This window comes from Hemibagrus wyckioides, linkage group LG25, assembly GCF_019097595.1.
Source record: "Hemibagrus wyckioides isolate EC202008001 linkage group LG25, SWU_Hwy_1.0, whole genome shotgun sequence".
NCBI lineage: Eukaryota > Metazoa > Chordata > Actinopteri > Siluriformes > Bagridae > Hemibagrus > Hemibagrus wyckioides.
This window is the reverse complement of record NC_080734.1, coordinates 13,897,621-13,921,279: the sequence shown is the minus strand read 5'-3', so window position 1 is coordinate 13,921,279 and position 23,659 is coordinate 13,897,621. Positions and strand designations below refer to the sequence as shown.

The following is a 23,659-nucleotide window of genomic DNA, read 5'->3' as shown; positions in this document are numbered from 1 at the left end:
ACCATTTCTGAGTTGTATTGTGTGAGCCTCCTGCCACATGCAACCAAGTTTTCAACTGATGTATCCAGGTACTTAGAAGAATTCATGCCAAGAATCACCAGCTCCAATTCTTCAGTGGAGTATTAGGTGCTTTTCCATGTATGCACTCCCCATGCTGATTGTATGCATGACCGTACAAAACGTTTATTTGGATCTCATTTAATCACATGATACCAAATGTAATTATTGTCACGCTTGGTGACGTTCAAGGAATGACCTCAGCAGGCATTACTTGCAATGTTGATATACAAGTGCACCTTAACGGATAACATTACCAAGGATTTTCTCACTGTAGTGGATGGGAAAGGTATTTTATATGTGTGCAGCCTTAATAGATGAGAGATATTTCAGGGACTACAGTATACTGATGATGAGTATTGATCACTGTACAGTGGTATTGTATAGCTTAAAGGATGCTTGAGCGCTCATACACACTGCAATCTCTTAACCCATTAGTGTGATAAGTTTGCATTGTCTAGGGAAGCAAGACATTTGCATACATTTGTGAACGTCCCTCTCTTTTTTTTTTTTTAGTTTTGGCATTGTCTTCTTCTGGATGAGACTTTTCAATCTTAATGAGTACTGCTCCCTCCTCAGTCTCACTTGGATGTTCTCTCTCTCTCTCTCTCTCTCTCTCTCTCTCTCTCTCAGTCTCTCAGCGGTCCATAGTGTGCATGACTCTTAAAGGCTTCTCTCTGCAGGGAGACTGCAAGGCTGTGTCTTTGCTTACTTCTCTGAGAGTGCATGTGATGTGATGCAGAGAGCAAAGGAAAGAGGGGTTGTGTATGTAGTAGTGTTTGTGCTGTTGTGCTGACTGGTAGACACCTGCGGGATGAAGAGGTTTGTAACTATTGTCCTTCGTGGTCTAGTCAGCCTGTCTAAGGATAAGAGCTGTGGGAAGGAGCACGTCCGACACCTGAAGAGAAAGGGCAGAAGAACACGGACTACAGCCAGGTGGAGAAAGGTGATGCTCTTGTTTGGTCTACAGGGTAGGAGAGGCTATGCTCTTACAGCGATGTGGGGTTAATAGAGGTCGTGTTAAGGGCTTTAATCGTTACAGAGCATGATTAAAGACTTCAGCTGATGTCAGCTCAATGTGTCACATGTTCTGGTTTATCAGCAGGCCCACAAGAGAGTGTGGATGATTTCAACTCTGTGTTTGTGATTATCTCAGTGTTTACATGGTGTTAATGAAAAGTGCTTTGCTAATGCTTAGTGTATGTTAGACTGTTTTGTAAGATAAAAAACAGCTCTCAGAAAGCCATTAAAGCTGGCAGATTGATAATATGCTTCTTTTAGAACTCTACACCTTTTCATTGGGTAATTGTTTCTATCTGATACACAAGTCCTATATTGATATAGATATGTTATACGAATCATATTAGTTTTTACAGAGAAATGCATTCATTCTGATAGAGCATGCTTACGTTAATACTTTAGCAGTGACACTGTTATAGCATTAGTATTAATGGATATTATTATAATTTTTATTATTAAAATGAATGCTGTTCCAAATGTGATTTGAATGTGCTTTAAACACTCAGTAATTTTGCATACTTTCCAAATCAGTGAAAATCTTTATAGGTTACAAGCTCTTTCACATTATGAAATAATCTTTGTTTTGCTGATATTAATAGAACTGGTGGTTGTTACGATGTCTAATGGTTAATGGTGGCTGTTGTATTAATGTTAAGGGTGAGGATGTTGTAGACTGTGTATTTTCTGTATCTTCGCTGACACTCATACTCTATCACACCCATTGTTCTGATTAATCGCATCAAAGGAGGAAGAGTGCCAACGTTTCTCAACCAGTCGGACATCCAAATTATGCACGCTCTGATTTTTTTTCCCCTCTTCCACTACTGCCAAAAAAAGGCAACACACATTTTTTGACACTGCATTTATTTTGTCCTTTGCACAGAAAATATGCTATTTGGAACCAGATATATTGGAGTACAGAACTATAGGGATATGATCTGCTTCAATAGACACCTTGTTTAGACTGTGGGTTCTTACCTCCAGTCTTGAGGAGCACAGTTTACAGTAATCAGTTATATTATTGTAAAAAAATATATACGTTAAGCCCTCACTGATGTGGGTCTGGTGTTGTGAGAGTACTGAGAACCCCTGGGATTGGAAAAAACAGTGTGAAATAAGTATTCTCAAATATTCTGTCTGATTTTGGCCCAAATATCTAAATATTCTTTAAGGAAAAACTCAAGACATTAATTCATTGTAACACTTGTTTTAAGCAATAAACAACAAGTTAGCTACAAATATAAATAAGCAAAAAGTATTGATGGACAAATGACATTTTAATGCCATTTTAACAACAAACACTTTGAGTTTTAATAATAGTTTTGTATCAATATGGTATTAAATGATGGACAGGACATTTTGTTTATAAAAGGTTATAAAATGGTTAGTTTGTTTATGAAAGTGTTTGTTCCACAACGTGAATTTTTACTTACGAGCTCTCATTTACCTGACGGCTCTCTATGTTGAGTGTTATTCCTGAGTCCTTGTCCACATTTTTGTTGATATTTTTTAAACCTACAGTGGATATTAAAAGTCTACACACCCTTGTTAAAATGGCAAGGCTTTGGGATGGACAAAAAATAAAAGGAAAACCAAGATAAATCATGACAGAATTTTTTCCACGCTCAACGTGAAATTACAACGTATAAAAAAAATAATGAAAACGGGGAAAATCTTTTGATTTCATTACCTCTCTCCAAGTTTTTGGCAAGAATCTTTCTCGCAAAAACATTCTAGAGCCATCAGATTGTCAAGGTTATCTGTACAGAGCTCACTTCAGGTCACTTCTGTTCACACATCTGTACAGAGCTCACTTCAGGTCACAGATTTAGCTGGATTCAGATCTGGGCTCTTGACTAGGTTATTCAGCTACACTGATCAAATCCTTGAAATCCTTTTGGATAAAACCTCTAGATTTTTGAGGGTGGACATGGTTTTTCTCTGTGTTTTTTCCCCCTCTGCATTTTGGCTTCCTGTCCACCACCCTGTATGTGGACATTACAGCAAAAAATTGAATAGATATTAATTATTTTTTAGAGTATGATCTAAATCATATATTATATTCTGGTTATGTTTTGCCTTCTAGCGTTCTCGTATATGTTTGTTAGCACCCCTGTGCAAATCTCCTGAGGGGATTTATACAGATTATCTGGATTTTAGCCAATTAGTAAAGCTCACTGCATTGCCTGTCCTCAAGGTGCACTTTCACTGCTACACACACACACACACACACACACCCAGGCTGCATGCCCCATGCGTATGTTTTCAGTCTTGTAAAACATCTGTACTATGTTTTGGCATTTGCTTCGCTGCACATTCTTGTTTGTTGTGAATAAAACCTGCTTATTGTTCTGCTGTATTTAAACTGAAAGCGCTCTTTGTCTACCCACACACACCTGTGATTCCTCGCCTAGAAAGTGGCGTTTTTGGCTGTGTGCAGCGGGGAGTGGTATGTATCCCCCGAGGTCTCAGACGCAGTGTCCTTCTACACAGTCTTTGTGTGTTTAGCTGGAGGTAAAATGGTCACCTTCATGGGCTTGGAGCTTTGCCAGTCATATAAAACAGCATTGCTATTCTGTTAGCAGGCAGAGAGTGCAGTGTTGGGCCCTTTCCATTTATTCTGAATAGAATCAATTGGTCATTGTTCAATCATTACTCTAGGGTAAGATCTTGTCAAGCCAGACTTGGGTTCAGAACAGAATGGTTTTGTCTCAGGCCTACAATTTTTCTCTCCCGTCTCAGGCTTTTTCATCGTCTCAGGTGAGTCTGTAAATGCTTTGTTAACGTCTGGCCTAGTGTATATTAATTAGATTATTGTGGTTAATTATATATTGTTATTCTGGTGGTTAAGAATGTGTTTCTTGTGGTTCATTTGGTATTTAGGACAGTACTGTTAACAGCCTGGACCTCCCCGGGGTCTGTTTGTCTCAAGCTGTGTTCTTACAGCCTACCCGCTACTTTAGGCATGCTTGTTGTGCTATGGGAATAAACAGCATTTTTGTCACTGACTGACACAGACAAGTGAAGCAATGACAGTCAGCAGTGATAACTCTGGTTGCACTAACCCACCGTCAGCAGTAGTGGAGCCTGGACCTTAGATGTTTGGATGGCAGAGGGGTTGACACGTGGAATTTGGAAATGCCTTTCAGAACTCCACTAACCACCGGCCAGTCACCCCTACACATCGACTGATCCTCCTAAGTCAGCATGTTTCTGCCTTAGAACACAGTGTCCAGTCCTGGTCTTGGTTCTGTCCTACACACACACCCAGTTCATCTTAGAATGTTAATTAGCTGTGTTAAGAAACTGATTATTTAAATGTAGGTGTGTCAGAGCAGGGAAAATGCTCTGCTCAGCAGGGACAGGGTACTGTAAAGGAAGGACTAGAGTTAAATCTGCTGAAATCAGTGTGGTGAAGTTCTGAGAGACGTGGCCTAAACATGTGCTTTACTTGAAAACTGCATGGTTGCGTATAAACACTGTTTCTAACCTACAAAACACCGACAGGCCTGTAAGTATTTTTGTCTCGCTAATGTCATGTTATTTCATAACCATTCAAGAAGATAACAGCTCTTTGTTTGCATGTGCAACATAATTGACAGGTAGGATGGATACATAATACACAGGCAGCTTGGCAGAGAAGTTTGTTCAGTTTAAAACAGTTATAGAGACTGTTCTTGCTCAGATGAGGTGCTTTACTGTTAATGAGCTTTCAGAGTGTTTTTCCTTTCAGAGATTTTTTGGTCTCTATCTGCTAACAATAAAACAGAACCTGTGACTAATATGCAGCAACACTGAGATTGTGTTTTATCTGGATGAATATTGAAGTCTTTAATTTTAGATTCCATAACCAAGAAGCCATCTTAATATAAGGGCTTGTCTGTGCAGGTTTTATGCAAATGAGCCAGCTTAAATACATTTTGTCTAAATTTAACAAGGTTAATATAGGAGAACATTCACCCCGCACTTTCTTATCCTGCTTATGCAAACTAGCATGCTTTAATATTGTATTTTAACTCTCTCTATCTTTCTCACGCTCTCTCTTTTAGATGATTCTGACTGTGTATTTGAGCGATGGTGAGCAGGCTCTGACGGAGGTGCCCATCACTCCAGAGACAACTTGTCGCGATGTGGTCGAGTTCTGTAAGGAGCCAGGCGAGAGCGGCTGCCATCTGGCTGAAGTGTGGCGTGGCAACGGTAAGCACCAGATCTTCGCTAGTGTTTATGTTCTAGTCTGACAATCAGAGTAAGAGTACAGCCCTCTAGTGTTGTTTTTCAGATTCTACCAAAAGATCTGTCACTGAATAAAATGTGCTGAACTTCACAAGGAACTGTGAACCTTTTATGTGCTGTAGTGTTGTCATATTCCCGATCACAGTGTGTGAGCGAGCAGTGAATAGAAACTCTCCAGACAAATTCCATTATTCTCCCGTCCTTCAGTTTTTATTTTGCTTCTTGTCGTTAATAATAGCTTGCATTTTTCACTATGGATAAAATGCCCCAAAACGTTTCCATGGTCATTTTGCTATTTTCAAATAAAATACTACAGGTATTCTGGTATGGTCACTGCCCTGTTCAACAAAATGTCATTTCATGCCTTACAAAATGTCCATCACTACAGCATCACTGAGGCACCAGAAGACAGCCTGCTGTCTCTGATTCCATTACTGAAGAATAAGTGGTGTTGATTGCTCATAACATGTCATTGGTCTTATTTAATGTCACAGTTATCCTTTTTCTCAGTAGCAGTTTTAAACCATTTCGTTTTGCAAATAACTTGTCACCTTTATAGCCGTTTCCAGTTCCATTTCAGTCCATCAATTCTTCTCTGTATAATAACACTGAGCAATTCTCCTCCGTCATTCCACTTATATTCCTCAACAGGCTGTGCTGTGTCCATGCACAAAATAGCCCATTGTATGGGTTAAGGAGATGAATAGCCTGTTTCTGTGACTCTGTTCATCCGCTCTGCCACTGATCCTACATCTAAACCACGTAAAGTTCAAAGCAGTGGATAGTATGCAGGTGTGGGATCAAAAACACAGAGCACAGTCCAAGTCTTCAGGAAGACACGGTTACTGTAACCTTGTCCCGTGCTGACAGCATATCAGTGTTGGAAGTAAAAACCTCTCCAGGTGTGCTTCTGATAGAAAATCATGTTTTTCTGGCATAGTGTTGACCCAGTCTCCATACAAGGTGCATGAAGTCTCTATTTTCTCTGTTTTGGTTAAACCCTTTCTGAGCTAGGTTTAAGGCTTGATTATTATTATGCCTTGTCACACAGGTTGAATCTGAGGCGAGGCATTTCTGCTGCTGTGGAGGGGAAGAGAGAAATCAGGACAAACAGTACAGTGATTGTACACTATAGGAGTCAAAACATGATCATTTACATTCTAGTGAATACTGCCATATTGTTCTTGGACTTACAATTACATTGCCACAAGTTTTGGGATGTCTGCCTTCACGTGCACATGAATGGAGTTAGCCCACCTTTTGCAGCTAAAACAGCTTCAACTCTTCTGGGAAGGCTTTCCACAAGGTTTAGGAATGTGTTTATGGGAATCTTTGTGAGGTCAGGCACTAATGTTGGACTAGAAGCCCTGGCTCAGAGTCTCCACTCTAATTCATCCCAAAGGTGTTGTATCAGGTTGAGGTCAGGACTCTCTGCAGGCCAGTCAAGTTCCTCCACACCAAATCCATCTTTATGGACCTTTGTGTGGAGCTTTGTGCACTGGTGCGCAGTCATGTTGGAACAGGAAGGGGTCATCCCCAAACTGTTACCACAAAGCTGGGAGCATGAAATTGTCCAATATGTCTTGGTATACTGAAGCATTAAGTGTTCCTTTCACTGGAACTAAGGGGCCGAGCCCAACCGCTGAAAAACAACACCTGAATTCGTTTATTTATTCATTTATTAATCAATTTAAACTCCAAACAGGTTCCTATTCTTAGTATAATCTAGCCTAAATAAGTACAGATAATGAAAGACTACAGATTAGTTGGTACAAATGAGAAAGATGAAGCTGCATCAAGCTGAATATATAAAGAACTGTTAACATGGTCCCAATTTTGTCTCTCTACCTGCTCCTAGAAGCTGTTTTGTTTTGACTAGCCTCCTTTTTCCTCTGCATCTCCCTGTTTCCCGCCGTACTGCATTCCTCTGGCAGGAAGCCACATTTGACTCTTTGATACATGTGACTCTCTATCTCTGTGTGTGTGTGTGTGTTTCTTTTCCTCCCTCTCCAGGGTGAGGTGTGGCACTCTTCCTTCTTAATTTCTTTCTCAGGGCCCCTTAGTAGACCCATAGGTCCAAGGGTCAGAGAAGAATGTCTGCCTTTGATGTAATGGAGATGAACTCTGAGCTTTGTACTCACTCTCAACAGTTTGTTGTCTTCAAACCTTACATCTGTTCCTTGTTGATCTCTCGGGATCCTAGCGACGCTTTTTTCTTCTTCTTCATCTTCTAATGTGCTGGACTATGTGATCTTCCTTCCTTGCAGAACGAGCAATTCCCTTCGACCACATGATGTACGAGCACCTGCAGAAGTGGGGCCCCAGGAAACAGGAAGTGAAGTTCTTCTTGCGCCACGAAGACTCTCCCACAGAGAGCAGTGAACCAGGTGAGCCTTTGTGAAAAGCTTTAGTGATGCACTGTGAAGCATCTAATCTGTGCTTACCTTATCATCTACCCCACAGATGCCACCACCAACTTTTATTCACAAATTGATCTTTATTTCATACTATTCACACTCCTCCATAATGCCCTCTGATCAAAAAAGAAGGTGGCCATGTATTAAGTTTCACTCATAAGGATTGCTTTCACTTTAATCCAGATGGATCAGACTGGTACAGTGCAGTCCGGGTCTTTAGTCAAGGGACTGCTGGTTAAGTGGTGGTTATATAATTAAGCAGCTTGCTGTACATTTGGATTAAGTGTCCAGCTTCTAGTGTCTTTTCAGGTTCACACACACATTCAGAATATGAGCCACATGTACAGTCTGGAAATTGGAGCAGAGATCTCTAATCATATCACCTACACATTGTGTGAACTGTTATAAACTTTCAGGGTTAAATTACATTTTAATGTTTAATCTACAGCTAAGTAATACTAGGGTATAATGCTGGCACTCTAACCAAATACAAACATTAAAACCTGGCACGGTATTACTTGCCCTACAGTTCTTTCTCACGCGCTTACACGCTCTTGCTCTTACATGCTGCTTGTGTGTGTGTGGACCATAATGAACTGTATTTTGCAAATTTATATGCAGTGAGCTGTAATATTGTGGGTGTTAAACCATCACACTCTCATCTTTTAGAAGGCCTCAATCCTGTCTGCCTGAGCACAGCCGAGGCAATCTCACATTTTGTCTCCCCACGCCATCTGTCCACTGACCCAGCTCGCAGCACTGTCTCTCTTTCCTTCTGTTCTTTCGTCTTGTATTTAGGTCCACGTTTCAGATTGCTGTGTTTGAGTGGCTGCCTTTAATAGCAGCAGCAGGACTACACAGATTAAAGCATAATAATCTATGTGCATTGCCTGGTCATGTTATGCAAAGATTAAAATGTTGTAATGCTCTAAATGTGCATGTTTCTCTTTTTCTTTTCCTAATGACAGGGAGTCAGCAGTCTCAGGAGCAGGCAAACCGAAGGACTGGAAGTAGCTCTGATAAGCACAATGAAAATGGGGTATGTTTTTGTAATATGAGTGTCAGTGAATGTTGAAATATTTCATCATCACTTGTCATGACCTCTAGGTTTAATCATGTGTCCTAAATCACAATGTAGCAGATCTGTTCAATTTTATTTTACTCCATGTGCTGGTTCATAGATTGCACGGTTTTCCTCATTATTGTTCTGCTGGTAAAGCCACCTGACATAACACATCCAATTATCTACACAACATAGCATTAATAGACTCTCCTGTCTGAGAGCAAGTCTATAAACTTCACATGATTAATGTCTAGGTCATGTGTCTAGCTAACATTACATGTCCCTCTTGGCGATTTTGTCACCACCGCTGCACCGCCTCTATGTTTTGTCTTGGTTGGGTGATGGCCATTGTTAGAGGCATCTAATAAATAATGAATAGTAAAGCATTAGAAATAGCTGTTTTCTTTCCATTAATGTTTATTTGTTTAGCATTATATACATGCTTGGAACAAGATATAGACACAAGTCTGTCTGCTTTACTTGATTATTTACTTCTGTATCAGAAGTCCACTTAGCTAGCTAGCTTGCACAGTTTTATTATGAAGATGCTAATCTAGAATCAGCAACTAACCCAACAAACTTTGGGCTTTAAACTGTGAAACAAGGCTTGGTTATTATCATTTTGGATTGTTCTGGACATGACCTCTGCTGTATCACAATTAGGAGTGAGTTAAGTCTCCATACTGCTTTGGTTTTTTGAATGCCAGTCTTTCCTGATCAAATTGGCTAAACTTGTGCACCAGCTTGTGCGCTTACATGTTTTAGTTCAAGTATTTTGCGAATGCCTGTGCAGTTTACCATTTATCTTATGAGAAGCTAACAGTTTTCACTCGGAGCTGCAAATCAAATACTGCACTTACAGGCATGTTCCATATTTGCCTTCTTTCATGGAAGCTTTGCTGTTTGTGCTTTTTTGTTCTTGCAAGCCACTTGATTATAAGAGCTTCCTTCAGCATCACTCACTTTCACTCTCTTTGTAGCCATCTGGCCCAGATTCTGGCAGAGAAAATGCTATGCTCTAGGAAGTGGAACTAATTTTACCTTAAGGGATGTGAAAGGATGCTGACAAGGAAATAATGGCCTCCGTATTGCTCAGACATTTATATAACATATAGTTGAGGCTGAGGTTATTCCTTCTACTTTCCTCTTTGTTTCTCTTTCTCTCCCTCTGCATCTCTGGTATCTCCATGTCTTGGGGGAAGAAGTGACAGACTGCAGAGGACACACTTCATTTAATTTGCTTGAGGTGGTTAGCCAGGGAACTTATTAGAAAAGATGCGCTTGCTGATGTCAGGAGGGTACAGAGCCCCACCATGGTGGTGATTAGTACATAGCATATCCTGTGAATGACAGGCACAGAGGACCTACTGACAACAGTCAGGTCAGTTTACTGTTCCAGCAAGGTGAAGTCATGATATCAGGAATAGAGTGATAACACTGTTGCACATTCTGTGAGAAGCTGACCGGCATTAATACAGAATGATGTGTGTGTGGGCGCATTTCTCCTTCCCAAATTTGTAAAACCTAATGCTCATTCCATTATATAGTTATTAACTATTTGCTCGGCTCAGTGTGAGCATTATTAAAATTTTTACGCTTTGAAGGGTAGGTTAATACTCGACTGAATAGGCTTTCAGTGTTTATAATGATATCGAAAAGTATTATTTCTCTGCAGTAGAAAGCTGAAATAAGAGGCCTTGAGAGGAAAAAATAGAACATCAGAGCAGCAAGTTTGTGACAAGCAAGTCAACTGTAAATTAAGTGTCTTTTTCCATTGCTGGCATCAGAGAAGAAAGGTGAATAACATTAGTGATATTGTAGTTATTAAGTTTTATAAATTAAAATCTTGATTGGCTTAGGGATGTCCCTGGTTAATTTAAGGACATTACTGAAAGAAGATATTTTTTTCTCATAGTGTCAGCATTTTTCTTGATTTGTCCATTTCACAAAATGACCATTGCAGCTCAAACAAAACATCACATATTACAACACTCTAACAGGACAAATCTGAAATCAGTACGATTTGCAGTGCTTTTCAAAAGTAATCTCTGTTCTGTAGACTTTTTTGCTGTTTGTGCTTTGTGGGTGTTTTCAGCACAGCCTGTGTGTAGGATTCGTTTCACCCACAGAGGCGACCTGTGGTCTGTCTTTCAGGGTTGTTTGGGAGGGTTTTTTTAATTGAATCATGCCTCTCTTTTTGTATGAACATGGTAAACATCAACCCTACAACATCCTCCTACTTAAAATAATACCTCCCAGTGCAGAGCTTAAGTAGTACCCTCAGCTGACAAAAACAGCTTAACTGTAATTCTATGTTGTGTGTCTTTGTGTTTGTGTGCAGGTTTCTCTACAGGTTGACCTCAAGGCAGACAGGCAATCTATTCTGGGTTTATTATTCAGTTGCTCCTTTATATATTTTTGGGATTACAACAGTTTTATGACATAAGAGGTCTTAAGAGGATCAGTGCCCTTGGTATGCCCCTCTGGCTTTGCTAAATCTGGGCTTTTATCCCCTTGTATGTAGACGTGACATTACTGAGATGATGATGATGTGTGTATACACACACACACACACACACACACACAAATAATCACTCTCTGTCTCTCTTCCACTTGTACAATGTCCAGGGAGGGTAATCCCTGGACACATGCTCAGCTGGTCCCTGTAGTGGGTGGTCTCTCTTCTCCTACTTCCTTTCATTCTCTCACTCTTATGCTCTCTCACTTTCTTCCCCTCTCTCTTTCTGCCATGGGTCTTGCCAGCAGGGCAGTTTGTGTGGCATTGAAGTGAAAGTGTATGTGCCAGTTCTCTCTGAGTGGGATTATTTGTAATAAGTCAGCCCCTCCCTTCCATTTCTCTCTTTTTCCTTCCCCGTCACTCTTCGCCATCTCTATCCATCTGCACATCCTTTCACACTCAGCCGAGCAGACTTGTGTTTCGAAGAGACAAGCAGGGCTGAGGTAAGGCTTATTTGGCTCTTGCTGATAATTATTCATTTCACTCTGCTATCCTAAAATCAATGTGGTCCTGCTGATTAATTAATTTAAGGGTTTAGTCGATGTTTTTGTTTTTCCACACACTTGTGGCGTTGTATTTGGGTTGTAGTTTGTTGATATGGTCTTGTTAAATGTATTATCCATGAGCAGCAGAACTGGAGCTGTGGAACTCTGGACTGTGTGGGCAGCATAACTTTACCAGAGTTGAAGCTTTTTTCCTGTATGTGTGGGTGGCTCTGCCCTGCAGGGAGTGTATATTCTAGTCTTTGCTTCATTTTTCATATGATCTAACTCGAATCTCTCTCACCGTACCGGTTAAGAAGCAGAGCATACAATCATTGCAGGTAATTATAACAACTAGAGGCTGTGTTGTTGCTTTATGCTTGTTTCTGTTAGCACTGTAGACGTTCGATTTCGAGAAATATGCCTCCAGGATCCGAGATTTGTTAGGTTTGATTTTGGATGTGGTTTGGTTATCCTTCTTTACTGCCCTGCTATTATTTGTGCCTTGTCGGCCAAGCACGGATCTCGGCCCCAAAAAAACAGGCAAGGCTATTGCTTTATGCTGAACCATGTGGAAAGAGGATGATGGTGTTTTTTCCATGCCATGAGTGATCTTGGTGCGCATAATTTATACAGTTACACATAGAGCAAAATGAATAAAGGTTGTCTGTCGGTGCTTTCGTGATGTTGTCATATTGTTTTCACTCTTTTTAAGAAACGCTGACATTTACATAACACTTGGCACAACATTAGACATATCATGTGGCCTACACTTAAAACACCTGGATTCACAGACATATTTAACATATGCTCCATGTTATTTATACTTAGGTTTGGTTTGCTTACAGTTTAGGTATGCATAAAAATGGTGTGTTGTATAGATTTTTTTAGACTCCAGCAGATTTAGTGAACTCGTCAGCAGCCCCTTGCTCAGTCAGGACTTTAGTTAAATGGCCTTGTTGGCATTTCTTGAATAATTTCTCATGCTATACCTATCTTTTTATATTTAATCTAACAGAATCGGTCGAAGCAAGATGCAACTGTAGTACATTTTAAAAGGTTCTAACCAACAATTTGTGGTCTTCCAGGAAATAGCTCTTGTATTAAGTCATTTTTACTACATCGGTGTTGTCAGAAGACTGGAGTTGATCCTTTTCCATTCTGCATACTTGAAGCTTGTATCTGCCTCTGCAAAAAAGCATACACATGGCTTGCTGCAGTAAGTAAACCCACCGAAGACTCTCCACCCTGCAGCTGCACTGGGATTGCAGGTTCTCTTGATGAATGCATGCTCCAGCATCACATCCTCTAGAGAACATGGCCTTGGGCTGAGGAGATGGCAGGAGCTGCTTTTAACAGGGCCAGTACACTAACCTGATTCTTTTGTCATGTATTGAAAGAGCCTCACATCATTGAGGCATCACTGTCTACAGATGTTGCCAAGGAGAAATTGGAGATTCTCAACCTTTTGACTCCTTCAAAGAAAAGAAAGAAAACTTAAATTCTAGGAAGCCTCTCAAGGTTGTGTTTTCATTAAGAAGCCAAATGATGTGCACCTTGTTTGAGCAGAAACTCTATTCAGTGTTTTTGCACGTGGTAATAATGTTTTCTCTAAATTAATGTCAGCAGTCAAACTGTTGGGTCACGGCTTTCACTTCTGTACTAAAAGCTGCTATTGTAAGACACTTTTCTGTTCTCCGGAGATGGACAGCATCATTTGTACAACAGCATCTGGTCAGAGTTGGAGGATGAGAGCAAGAGGACGTGACAGGTCAAGTCAGAGGAAGAAAAATCTAAATAATCTACAGATGATTTTTTTTTCCAGCATCGTCCTCATGATATAACTATCAAACCCAGGCTGTATACTTGAGAGAAAAGGTTAGCTAATGCAGATAATTACAGCCCTTCTCTTACACCTTTATAGATATTTCCTAAAGATGTGTGTTTCAGCCCCTGTGTGATGCTGAGACTCATAGAGTGCTGTGTGTGCAAATACGAGCTAACATTGTTGGCCTTTAAGCCGTGAATCACTTCACACACCACTTGCGTCAAGTCATTTCTGTGGTAATGAAATTTGGAGGCTTGCCACGCTGCTCATGACTACACAGAGTGCAGACTGTGTCATTATTGATCATGAACTCAACTAAACTGTGCTGTTCTGCACTAGACCACATCTACATGCCCTTATCTGGTCTCTCTTTCTCTTTTTTGTGTGTGTTTTTTTAACAAATGTAATTAAAGTTTGTGCCAGAGATATATGACCAATGGCACTGGCTAATTCTCAGGGTAAGGCTGTACTGCTTCTCAGTTTCTGCATTTTTGTTTGATAACGTTTTTTGTTTTTTGATTTTTAAGTATTTCATATCTTTCACAGTGCATACAATTTAATAGATGGTCCAGTTTAAGCAGAAGTGTGCTGATTTTCTACCTCCTGCTCTGACTGCAGACATGCTGAAGCAGTGGACTCAAAATAGACTACTATACACAGCTAGATATACCTTGTCAGCAACTCAAGTGTTCAGCAGTAATTAAAACTACAATTATATGGTTTTAGCGAGTAATTCATCGTCTGGGATCTATGCCAGCTGGACATTTAGATTTAATACGGAGGAGTGGAGTACATATCAGATACAGCCTTCTCTTTAACTTGAGTTACAATTTGGATGTTTTAGGCCTTCTTTTAAAATGATAATTGCCAGAATGTTAATTGTGAGATGATAAAGGTAAAATAATTTTTATAGTAGAAACTGTATGTAAAAGATATTTTGAAATGTCTACTGTTTTTTATCACAATATAACACGATCAGTGTCGTAGCTTAGTGGTTAAGGTGTTGGATTACTGATTAAAAGGTTGTGAGTTTGTATTCCAGGTCCCCCAAGCTGCCACTGCTGGCCCCTGAGCAAGGCCCTTAACCCTCAATTGCTCATATATATATATATATATATATATATATAGTGTTACATATATATTAGTGGACAGATTCCCAACCCTGGTCATGGTGTACACCCTGTCCTGCACTTTTCAGTTTTCCCTACTATTTGTATTGATTTATTTTTTGCTTTTCCAAGTCGGTGAGAATCTGTATGTAGCTCCAGTATTATTTAACAGTTAAGTGTGTGGGTTAAACATTCAATGAGACCAATCCGTCCACCCACTGTCCCCAAAGGGAGGCCCATCCAACACATCCGGACCGGAAGTTGGTTTTCAGAATGTTTTCTCCCGTCCAGCCACATAATATATTTGCCTTGGACACATGGCTTAAACTATGTATTATTATTATTATTGTTATTATTGTTGTTGTTGTTGATAACATAATTTGCAGGCTGTTTATACAAGTAAGAAAGAATAAAACTCGAATGTTGCACCTTAAAGTCAAATAGCGACTGAATATAAGGTAAACAGCACGTGCGGTAAACAGACGTGCACGCGCGCTTCCACGTTTCCTTTCATACGGATCAGTCGTTCGCGCGTGAGATCCGCGCTGGTCAAACACATCTACACACACCGTGCACGCTGATGCCATGAATTAAAAAGTTCACAATCCGTCACACTGATTTAAAATGACTTTTGGTTTGACGCGAACCCGGTTTGTTCTCGCGCCCCCAGGCTAAATCCGCTTACTATTTTTTTTTCTCCCCCTCACTGTTTTGTCAGCTAGTTAGTCGGTGATGTGTGGTGTTGGTAACGTTTCCTTCTGGAAAGCGGAGCGGGAGAGCCCAAAAGCAAGACTCTGCGTAATACCGTATTAAACAGCATGGTATGTAGTACGACGCTGTTCGTTGCTCAGCGATTTCAGATGTAATCACCGGAAAGCTGGCGCGCGCCAGTGTGTGCACGCGCTCCTCAGCCTGCAGGGTTTAACGCGCTTCTGGAGAGACTTGAGAGGGGATTATATGATGGAATTTAAACACGTGGAGACGGTGCAGGAATTTACAGAGTCGGGACAATGCGGTAGAATAAAAGTGTGCTCTTGCAAAATTACATGGGGGAACTCTCTCCAGGTAACGATATTTTAACATTACATAAGTAGATAAGAACGTTCTACTGATTTAATGACTTGTGAATCAGTGAGTATGTGCATACTTAAAATGTTTATCCATCCCATCCAACTTGAACTTGTAACAAAGCTTCAAATTAATGCACTTAGGTGTTGTCATGGGTTTTTTTAATAGTAATAATATGACGTCACGTGTTAGGTGTCATCAGTAGCCTGTTATAGAGAATATTTATGCACACAAATATTCTACAGTCTTTAATATACGCAGCCCATTTATTTCTTATTAATATAGATGAATTAATTGAATAGATCAGATTTTTTTTTTTTTTTGCTGGGAATAGATCTGGCCACTGGCTGTAGGTGACCCAGCAATGCTGCACTGCTGACGCTTGTGTGGGAGTTATATGCTGATGGATTAATACACTCGTGTAGGCTTTATGTGCAGTCGCTCCTTATCGTGCCGCATATTTCCGTTAGTAGGTGTAATGTCCCTAAAGTGTCGGGAAGTTTTAAATAGGAACTTTTCACTTCTGTTTTTCTCTCATTTTTGTTCCTGAGCCCTTTCAGTAATTGCGTTCACTACCGGAAAAAGTGTAACTGTAGAATTAAAAATATAAGCAATGCAAAAAAAATTTCCAAGGTTGTGGTAACACAGGTTATGTTTGAGATTCATGTCCTGTTTTAAGTTTTTATTAGAAATTTAGTTAAGATTTACTTCAAAGTCAGGGCTGGAGGAATGGAAAGAAAGCAGAGAGAATCAGTAACAACAAAAAAAAATAGCAGGGAGAGAGGCCTTACATATTGGATGTTAAATTTGGTTTCTAGTAACTTCACACTGTATACAGTCGATATAAAAAAGTTATACCAGATCTGACGTGAACCCTTACCCATCCTAACATCACCCACACACCAACACCATCACCCTTCCACCACACCTAGGTCTCCTCTAGGTGTGCCTCAGACCAGTGGGAAACACTATAACATCAAGCATACAACAATGGCCTTCAGATATATTTTATTGATTCATCCTGAAATCTAAAACTGGCTTTAGTTAGATGTCTCATGGCATTATCTGACCCATTGTGCTTGCTCTTTAATTTGTGCTGGCCTCATGTCAACTCACCCAACCCATCTCACACAAGTGGCCAAACTTAACACTCTGTCTGACTTGCTGAGATCTGCATTGCTTGAATTCACTTGTAAGTTCCACATAGGGCAGTCCCCTGAGGAAGCTGATTCATGACTTTTTAGGAAATGAATTAATTTGTTGTCAGTATAGCCAATGAATAAATAGCTACGTTGTTGTAAAGGTCAGGCCAGTGCAGAACTGTAACAGTCAGTGGATCAAAGTAGCTGTAAGATGAGCTTATTGAATGGCAAACACAAGGATGGAAGACAAAGGGTAAGGATTTTTTTTTATTCAGGGATTTAATGTCATTGCATTTGGGTGATATAACTGGCTGTGTCAGACAGAAAAAAACCTCCTGATACAGCTGTAGCAGTTGCTTTATTGTGACTATCAGACAATGAATGTAGGTGGCATCCAGGGTTTTACAAATGCTTTCTCCTTAACTTCATTCTATGGACTTGAAGTATTCAAAGGTGGCAGCTCAGTGAACAACCATCAGCTCATCGCACCTATAACTTCAACTGGTCAGCTTTCAAAGCTCATAGACATACAAGGGCTCTGTCCAGACACTTATTTACAGTTTTAGAATATGAATCTTAATCACTTTGTTAAATTTGTACATTATTTTTCTAATACCTTGATATCATTTTGCTCTTAGTAATGGTTTTGCTACAGAGTGTGTAAAGCAGAGACTGCTGCCTCAGCTTCCTCGGCGCAAATTATAGTCTATGTGTGCTTTCTGCATTATGTTGTTAGTGTTTGTTTATTTATTTATTTATTACTGCGTGGCAGTTCTGCTCTGCTGCCATGACGACAGCATGGAGACAGGCAGTGTGATGGACGCCTCTCTCTTATCAGTCAGAATGCCAGGTGACAGATTATGGAGACCTGCTTTGTGTCTTCTCACAGACCAGTTTGCTGCCTCTCGGATAAAAAACGCGCCATTTACACCATGAAGGTCAAACTTGGGTCCTGGTACACCACAGACCTACAGAGATGTTTGCTTTCCCTTTTCTTGCCCACAGCAAGAAGTAATTAACTGAAACAGAAATGCTAAATGAATTGCATTGTTAGAGAAATTCAGTGGTCCTCCAGGTTTACACAGCCACAGGCCTTTTACACCCTGTTAACACTATACTGAGAAAACTTTGAGTTTCGCCCTCCCTCACCCTCTGATTAGTCCTTAATTCAGTCTTTTTCTTCCCAGCATTACCCTTTCCCTCCTCTCCTTCCTTTTTTAATGATCTGTATAAACAAGGTTTTTCCAATCACATGATTGGCTGTTTTTGTTTTTGGTTCAGATGTGGGACTGACTGTGAATAGAGCATACTACTCATCAACTTAATGGAGTGCTTTTGTTTTGGTTTCTTGAAAATGACCTGCTAACTGACCTCTCCTATCCCACCACCCCCATCTGTCTCTCCTCCTCTGTCTCTGCCCCTTGTCCCTCCCTCTCTGCAGGTGGCGAATTCTCGTGTAGAGCTCACTCTGTCCGAGTTGCAAGAGATGGCCACGCGGCAGCAGCAGCAGATCGAGGCCCAACAGCAGATCCTCGTCGCTAAGGTAACCCTCTCTTCTTTTACAGGTGCCGTGGACAGTGTGCTTCACCCTGGAGATCAGGCGCAACTCAGTGGTGGCGGATGCTGTGCGTTGTGTGAAGAGCTGCGGATTCAGTGCTGTTTGAATGATGTTTAAGTCCTGAGGCTAAGTTATTGTATACTAAGATTTCAGGCACTAAGTAAGAGTAGCAAAACAATATATACAATATGGTTCCATGCTAATGTGTTCACTTGCAGTGCAGATTGGCTGGTCAGTCTGTTTCTTCTTTTTTAGACATGCGTAGGCAAGATTTCGCCTGTAATTCATGCTGTCATATAGGGGGATATTTTCGGCCTTCTACGCTATAATTTGCAGTTTAACGAGTGTATACTCAATGTGCCAATTTACTTCATGTGAAGCTTGAATAGGCAAAAGCTTGAGTATGGAGAACATATTTTAAATGTGTGAGCTCATCTGTAGGATTTCATTACTCCCTCTTAGTGGTTGGTGATGAGCTCATCTCTGTTTACTGCTGCGGTGATGTTAGTGGCAAAATCTGCACAGGAGACCAATCCGAGACCACACAATGCCAGTAATTTAGCAGACACTCTCAGAAATGTCCAGTATGCAGCAGTCGGCATTTCTCACTAGCTCAAGCCGAATAGCTTCTTAGTGACATTCAGTTCAGTCATTGCAAAATCTCTCAGTTGATAAAAGTGGAATCAATTTCCGATCTGTTGTTGAAGCAGCTGCAGACCGAGAGTGGCTGATTTGCCGTGAAGGATAATAAAGCCATAAATGTAGTCAGTTGGTAGAAAGGCTACCTGTGCTATATTTAGCTGTGGCACAAGTCGCAAATGGAATGCCGCTATCAATCTCTCCACCACACTAATATGCATTATTTTCATACAAGACAATGCTGTTCTGCCTATGTAACAGAGCTTAGAGTACACCATTTAATTTATTAATGACAAGTTATAGTTAAATTAATGTTGTGGAATGTCCCAAAGACAAGTTAGTTCCTGTTCTCACCTATGTTACAGTTGCAACAGACATTCTTCACGCCTCTCTCTCTCTCTCTCTCTCTCTCTCTCTCTCTCACTCACTCACAAACAACTTCACCACATCACTGACTTGTTTTTCTCATTTTGTAATCATTTTGTAAACAAAATTTCTCATTTTGTAATCTGTTGTATGATTAGTCTTAGAATATTTGGAGTGTCTGCTCTACAAGTCCTCATGCATGAACTGTCACTATAGAAACAGTAACATGTTAGAACATGCACGTTAATATTATTCAATCATTTGTTACAACCAGATCTTACTGTGCTGTTATACAAAACTAATACACCCCTTGTGACCAATCAGAATCAAGCACTGAACCATATGAATTAACAGTCACACATACAGTGTGAAACGATGGCCCATTGTCTCTTTAAATGGCTGTAGCTGAACTGTAGCTGTTTATGTCTCAGTCTCCCACTTCGTGTGTTTGTGTAGGAACAACGCTTGAGGTATCTGAAGCAGCAGGAGCGGAGGCAGCAGCAGTCTGTATCTGAAACAGAGAAGCTGCAGAGGCTGAAAGAAAGAGTGGAGAGTCAGGAAGCCAAACTCAAAAAGATTCGTGCCATGAGGGGCCAAGTTGACTACAGCAAGGTCATCAATGGCAACCTGTGTATGTATTTTCAGTGTTGACAGATTTCTGCATCTAAACAGATTTGACTTTTAGGCCTGCTTGCATCAAAAGCTTTTTTTTGCAGGATTTTTTTTTTACACAATATAATTTAAAAATCCAACTTATTAATTCATCAACCAGCTTAATGTAGAGAACCTGAACCTTATCCAGTAGAGTTGTCTTCAATGCTGAGACCAAGGCTAAGTGTAGAAAAATGCATGAGCACAAGGAGTGACTGTAATTGACACAATTGGCCCAAGGTTCATTACAGTTTGCCAAGCTGATTGATCAGCAAATATCATAATCATATCTTTCTTGCAGCTTCCCTTCTTCCTCTTTCTGCTAAGTATATTACTTGTGTCCACCAGTTAAGTTGATTTTATTCAATCACTCAGTTAATTAAATACTCTTCATCGTAAACCACATGCGACTAACTATAAGAAGGTGTTATGAAGAGTATTTAAGTTGCATTCTCCTTGCTGCATAATTTTGGACCACTAATTGTGTAACGTGGCAACTAGTACAAAATACAATGTCCTTTTTGTCTGTGTGTGTGTATTTATGTTGTTTTGTGTTTCATCTTGTTAGCTGCAGAGATTGAGCACATCAGCGGACTGTTCCAGGAGAAGCAGGCAGAGCTTCAGGCAGCTGTGCTCAGGGTAGACCAGCTGAGTCAGCAACTGGAAGAGTTGCGCAGAGGCAGACTCAACGGCCTGCAGGGCCTCGGGGGTCATGTCACCGGCACTGCTGCACTGGAGCTCCGCAAGCTTTACCAAGAACTACAGGTCTGCACTTACATACATACACCTGAGATATACAGGACAAAGTATAATTTACAATATCTAACATTTTGGATAGCTTTTCAGATAAACTACTTTTCTAATGTGAATCTTGTTGGAGCTGTGGCTGATATGAAGTGTTAGTATTTGTCAGGGATGTATTGTTGTTAACTGAGATTATTTTGTTGTGTGTACATGTCAGATCCGCAACAAGCTGAACCAAGAGCAGAACAGTAAGCTACAGCAGCAGAAGGAGCTGCTGAACAAGCGCAACATGGAGGTGACGCTGATGGACAAGCGCATCAGTGAGCTCCGTGAACGCCTCTATAAGAAAAAAGCTGAGGCACGTCAAAAAGAGAACTTGCCTGTAAGGCTAGGAGTTCACCTCACACACAGACATAAACATGCACTAAAAGTAAACCTCTGTCACACATGTGCAGAGTTTGGACACAGATGGAACTCTGAATGAAAAAGACAGAAGGTCATAAAGGCATTTTTGCCATTGTGCTTTTTGTATATGCTAATATACTGATTTATGCCCCCTCTCCATTTCCACTTTCCTGTTCTTCCTCAATCTTGCTTTACTTTGCCTGTCTACAGCTTAACCATGCAAATGGACCTCCTTCACCCCAACCAGCGGCAGGCAATACGGGCCGTGTGGCAGCAGTTGGGCCCTATATCCAGGTCCCGGTGCCATCACGCCCAGACAACTACATGGTTCCACCAGATCCTCTTAAACCTCAGACACTGGGCATGAACACTTCAGCCAACCATGCTCGTTCTAAATCAGGTCAGTCATTGCATAACAATGTTTTACAAACTTGAAGGGAGTCCAGTTATTTTGGGATGTTTTCTTTGTATCTCAACACACGGGTTCTGTTGTTTTTGTCGTTTTGAAACAGTGTGTATTAGCTTGAAATGTAAGTAACTCCATTAAGATGGAGGTTGTGCAAAATGTTTGGCTCGTGGTGGTCATTAAGCACCTATACAGATTAGGTATGTGCCGGTAGAGGGAGACGTTATATACACATGCCACATGCCTCCATTCTTTGTGTTTCACACATCAATTACTGTTCAATTTCTTTCTTTTTCTTCTCCTATGACTTCTTATGTAATCTCTACTTTGTGCCTGATATTTCTGTGTGTGTCTCTTTTTCCTCCCTTTGCTCTGTCTACCGTTCTGTTGTATTTGTACTGTGTGTGTGTGCGATGGGGGGGTGATCAGACGGAGTGAGAAAGCCCCCTGGCCCGTGGAAGGTCTCTGATTTAGACATCATAGTGGACCCGTTCACACCATCTCCTTCGGAGTCTGGCCCGGGCCCCGGGGTCTCCGGTACCTCCTGCTCCACAGAGGGGTCAGATGGAGTCTCTTGTGAGTGGGAAGGTGGCTGATGGAGAGCTGGAGGGATGGCCTCTGAACCTTATCCAGAGTACTGGACAGGATCATTGCAGTGCCAGAGTAGCAATATTCATGCCAATGCCAATATAACTGTTAAACATGGTCCAAAAGTCGACTTACATTCTACCAGTTGGATGAATTAAGTACTTTAATGACCAGGTTTTCGTTACAATATATTTTAATATTATGCTATCACAAGTACAACTGTAGTCTGACTGGAACCAAAAACCCGTTCCATTACTCTGCTTGTTGCAAATAGTAAAGCGTATTCAGACACAAAATGTTAGGGGCCAGACACATCAAGCGGCTGGATTTTTGCTTGTTGTGTTTGATCGTTACCAGTGCAGTAACATGAGATTTTTCATGAAAATGCGCTTCCCTTTTTATGCACTGGAATCAAACCTCACTGACTGGATTCCAATAAAGTACACTGCTGATCCTGTGTGTGATTGTGGGTGGCTGTGTGTGCCCATGTGTGAGGATTGAAATGCCTGTCCATGACTGCATGTTGGTGTGGCTGTGTGTGGGGATGATCCATGCTTGTATGAACCTCTACGCTGATAAGGTTCACAAGGTCCTCTATACCACCTGAACGATAAACTACTAAACTTGTATTAACAGTTTTATTTCGTTTTATGTAATATCATAACATGTAATGACAAAATTAGCAATACATGGCAGAAAAATCAGATACAATCTAAATGTTTGTAACGTCTTCAAGAGCATTTGAACAGCAGTATATTTATGCCTTGGAGACAGAACTGTAATTATTGTAAGTGCAACTATAAGTCTGGATATCAGCGCTTGTTAGTGATGGTTCACTCGACACAGAAATAATTTTAATAAATACTTTTCTAAAATTATGATTGTTTGTTATGCCATACTGCCATATAATCTGTTCTACTATGAAAAAACTATATTACTCATTCCTGCAAATTTGCTATATGCACCTACCACCTGCATTTCTAACTAATTTACCACCTGGAGCATATGGTAATGCGATTTTGTGAGATGTCACATTTATTCTTATGCTGATTTTCTCTATTTTTGAAGCTAATGATGCAGGGTGGCCCACCCTTAACAAAGGCAACGCATCTCTGAAGCCACCAGACTGGAAAGAGTCAGTAGGAGACATTCCCAGCAAAACAGCGTCTCCTGCTGGCACCCCATCAGATAAGGTTTGGCTTCCAGTGTCAGTCCTTTTGTCTCTCTTAAAGGAATATTCAAGCTTTTTTAAAAAAAATCTGTCCACACCATCCTCTTCTGTGGTCATTTATCACTGAGGACAACATAACCATTTTCACCTATACAGTATTTTACAGCTGTTTACTTGTCATGTTTGTTGTAGAA

General features: G+C 40.6%; 1 protein-coding gene across 5 annotated transcripts in view; it reads left to right on the top strand.

Moving 5' to 3' along the window:
* The window catches only part of ppp1r13bb (protein phosphatase 1, regulatory subunit 13Bb), a 38,487-nt gene that overhangs the window by 9,135 nt on the left and 5,693 nt on the right, over positions 1-23,659 (top strand). The window contains exons 3-12 of one of the 5 annotated variants that reach the window (XM_058378930.1): positions 5,127-5,274; positions 7,578-7,697; positions 8,696-8,766; positions 18,379-18,480; positions 19,957-20,131; positions 20,720-20,916; positions 21,113-21,253; positions 21,511-21,700; positions 22,136-22,282; positions 23,363-23,487. In XM_058378930.1, coding sequence (XP_058234913.1) covers positions 5,127-5,274; positions 7,578-7,697; positions 8,696-8,766; positions 18,379-18,480; positions 19,957-20,131; positions 20,720-20,916; positions 21,113-21,253; positions 21,511-21,700; positions 22,136-22,282; positions 23,363-23,487 — 1,416 coding nt within the window. Of the gene's footprint in view, positions 1-5,126; positions 5,275-7,577; positions 7,698-8,695; positions 8,767-15,555; positions 15,793-17,133; positions 17,191-18,378; positions 18,481-19,956; positions 20,132-20,719; positions 20,917-21,112; positions 21,278-21,510; positions 21,701-22,135; positions 22,283-23,362; positions 23,488-23,659 lie in introns of those variants that run through there. The other 4 variants (XM_058378929.1, XM_058378931.1, XM_058378932.1 and 1 more) reach the window with 4 other exon arrangements.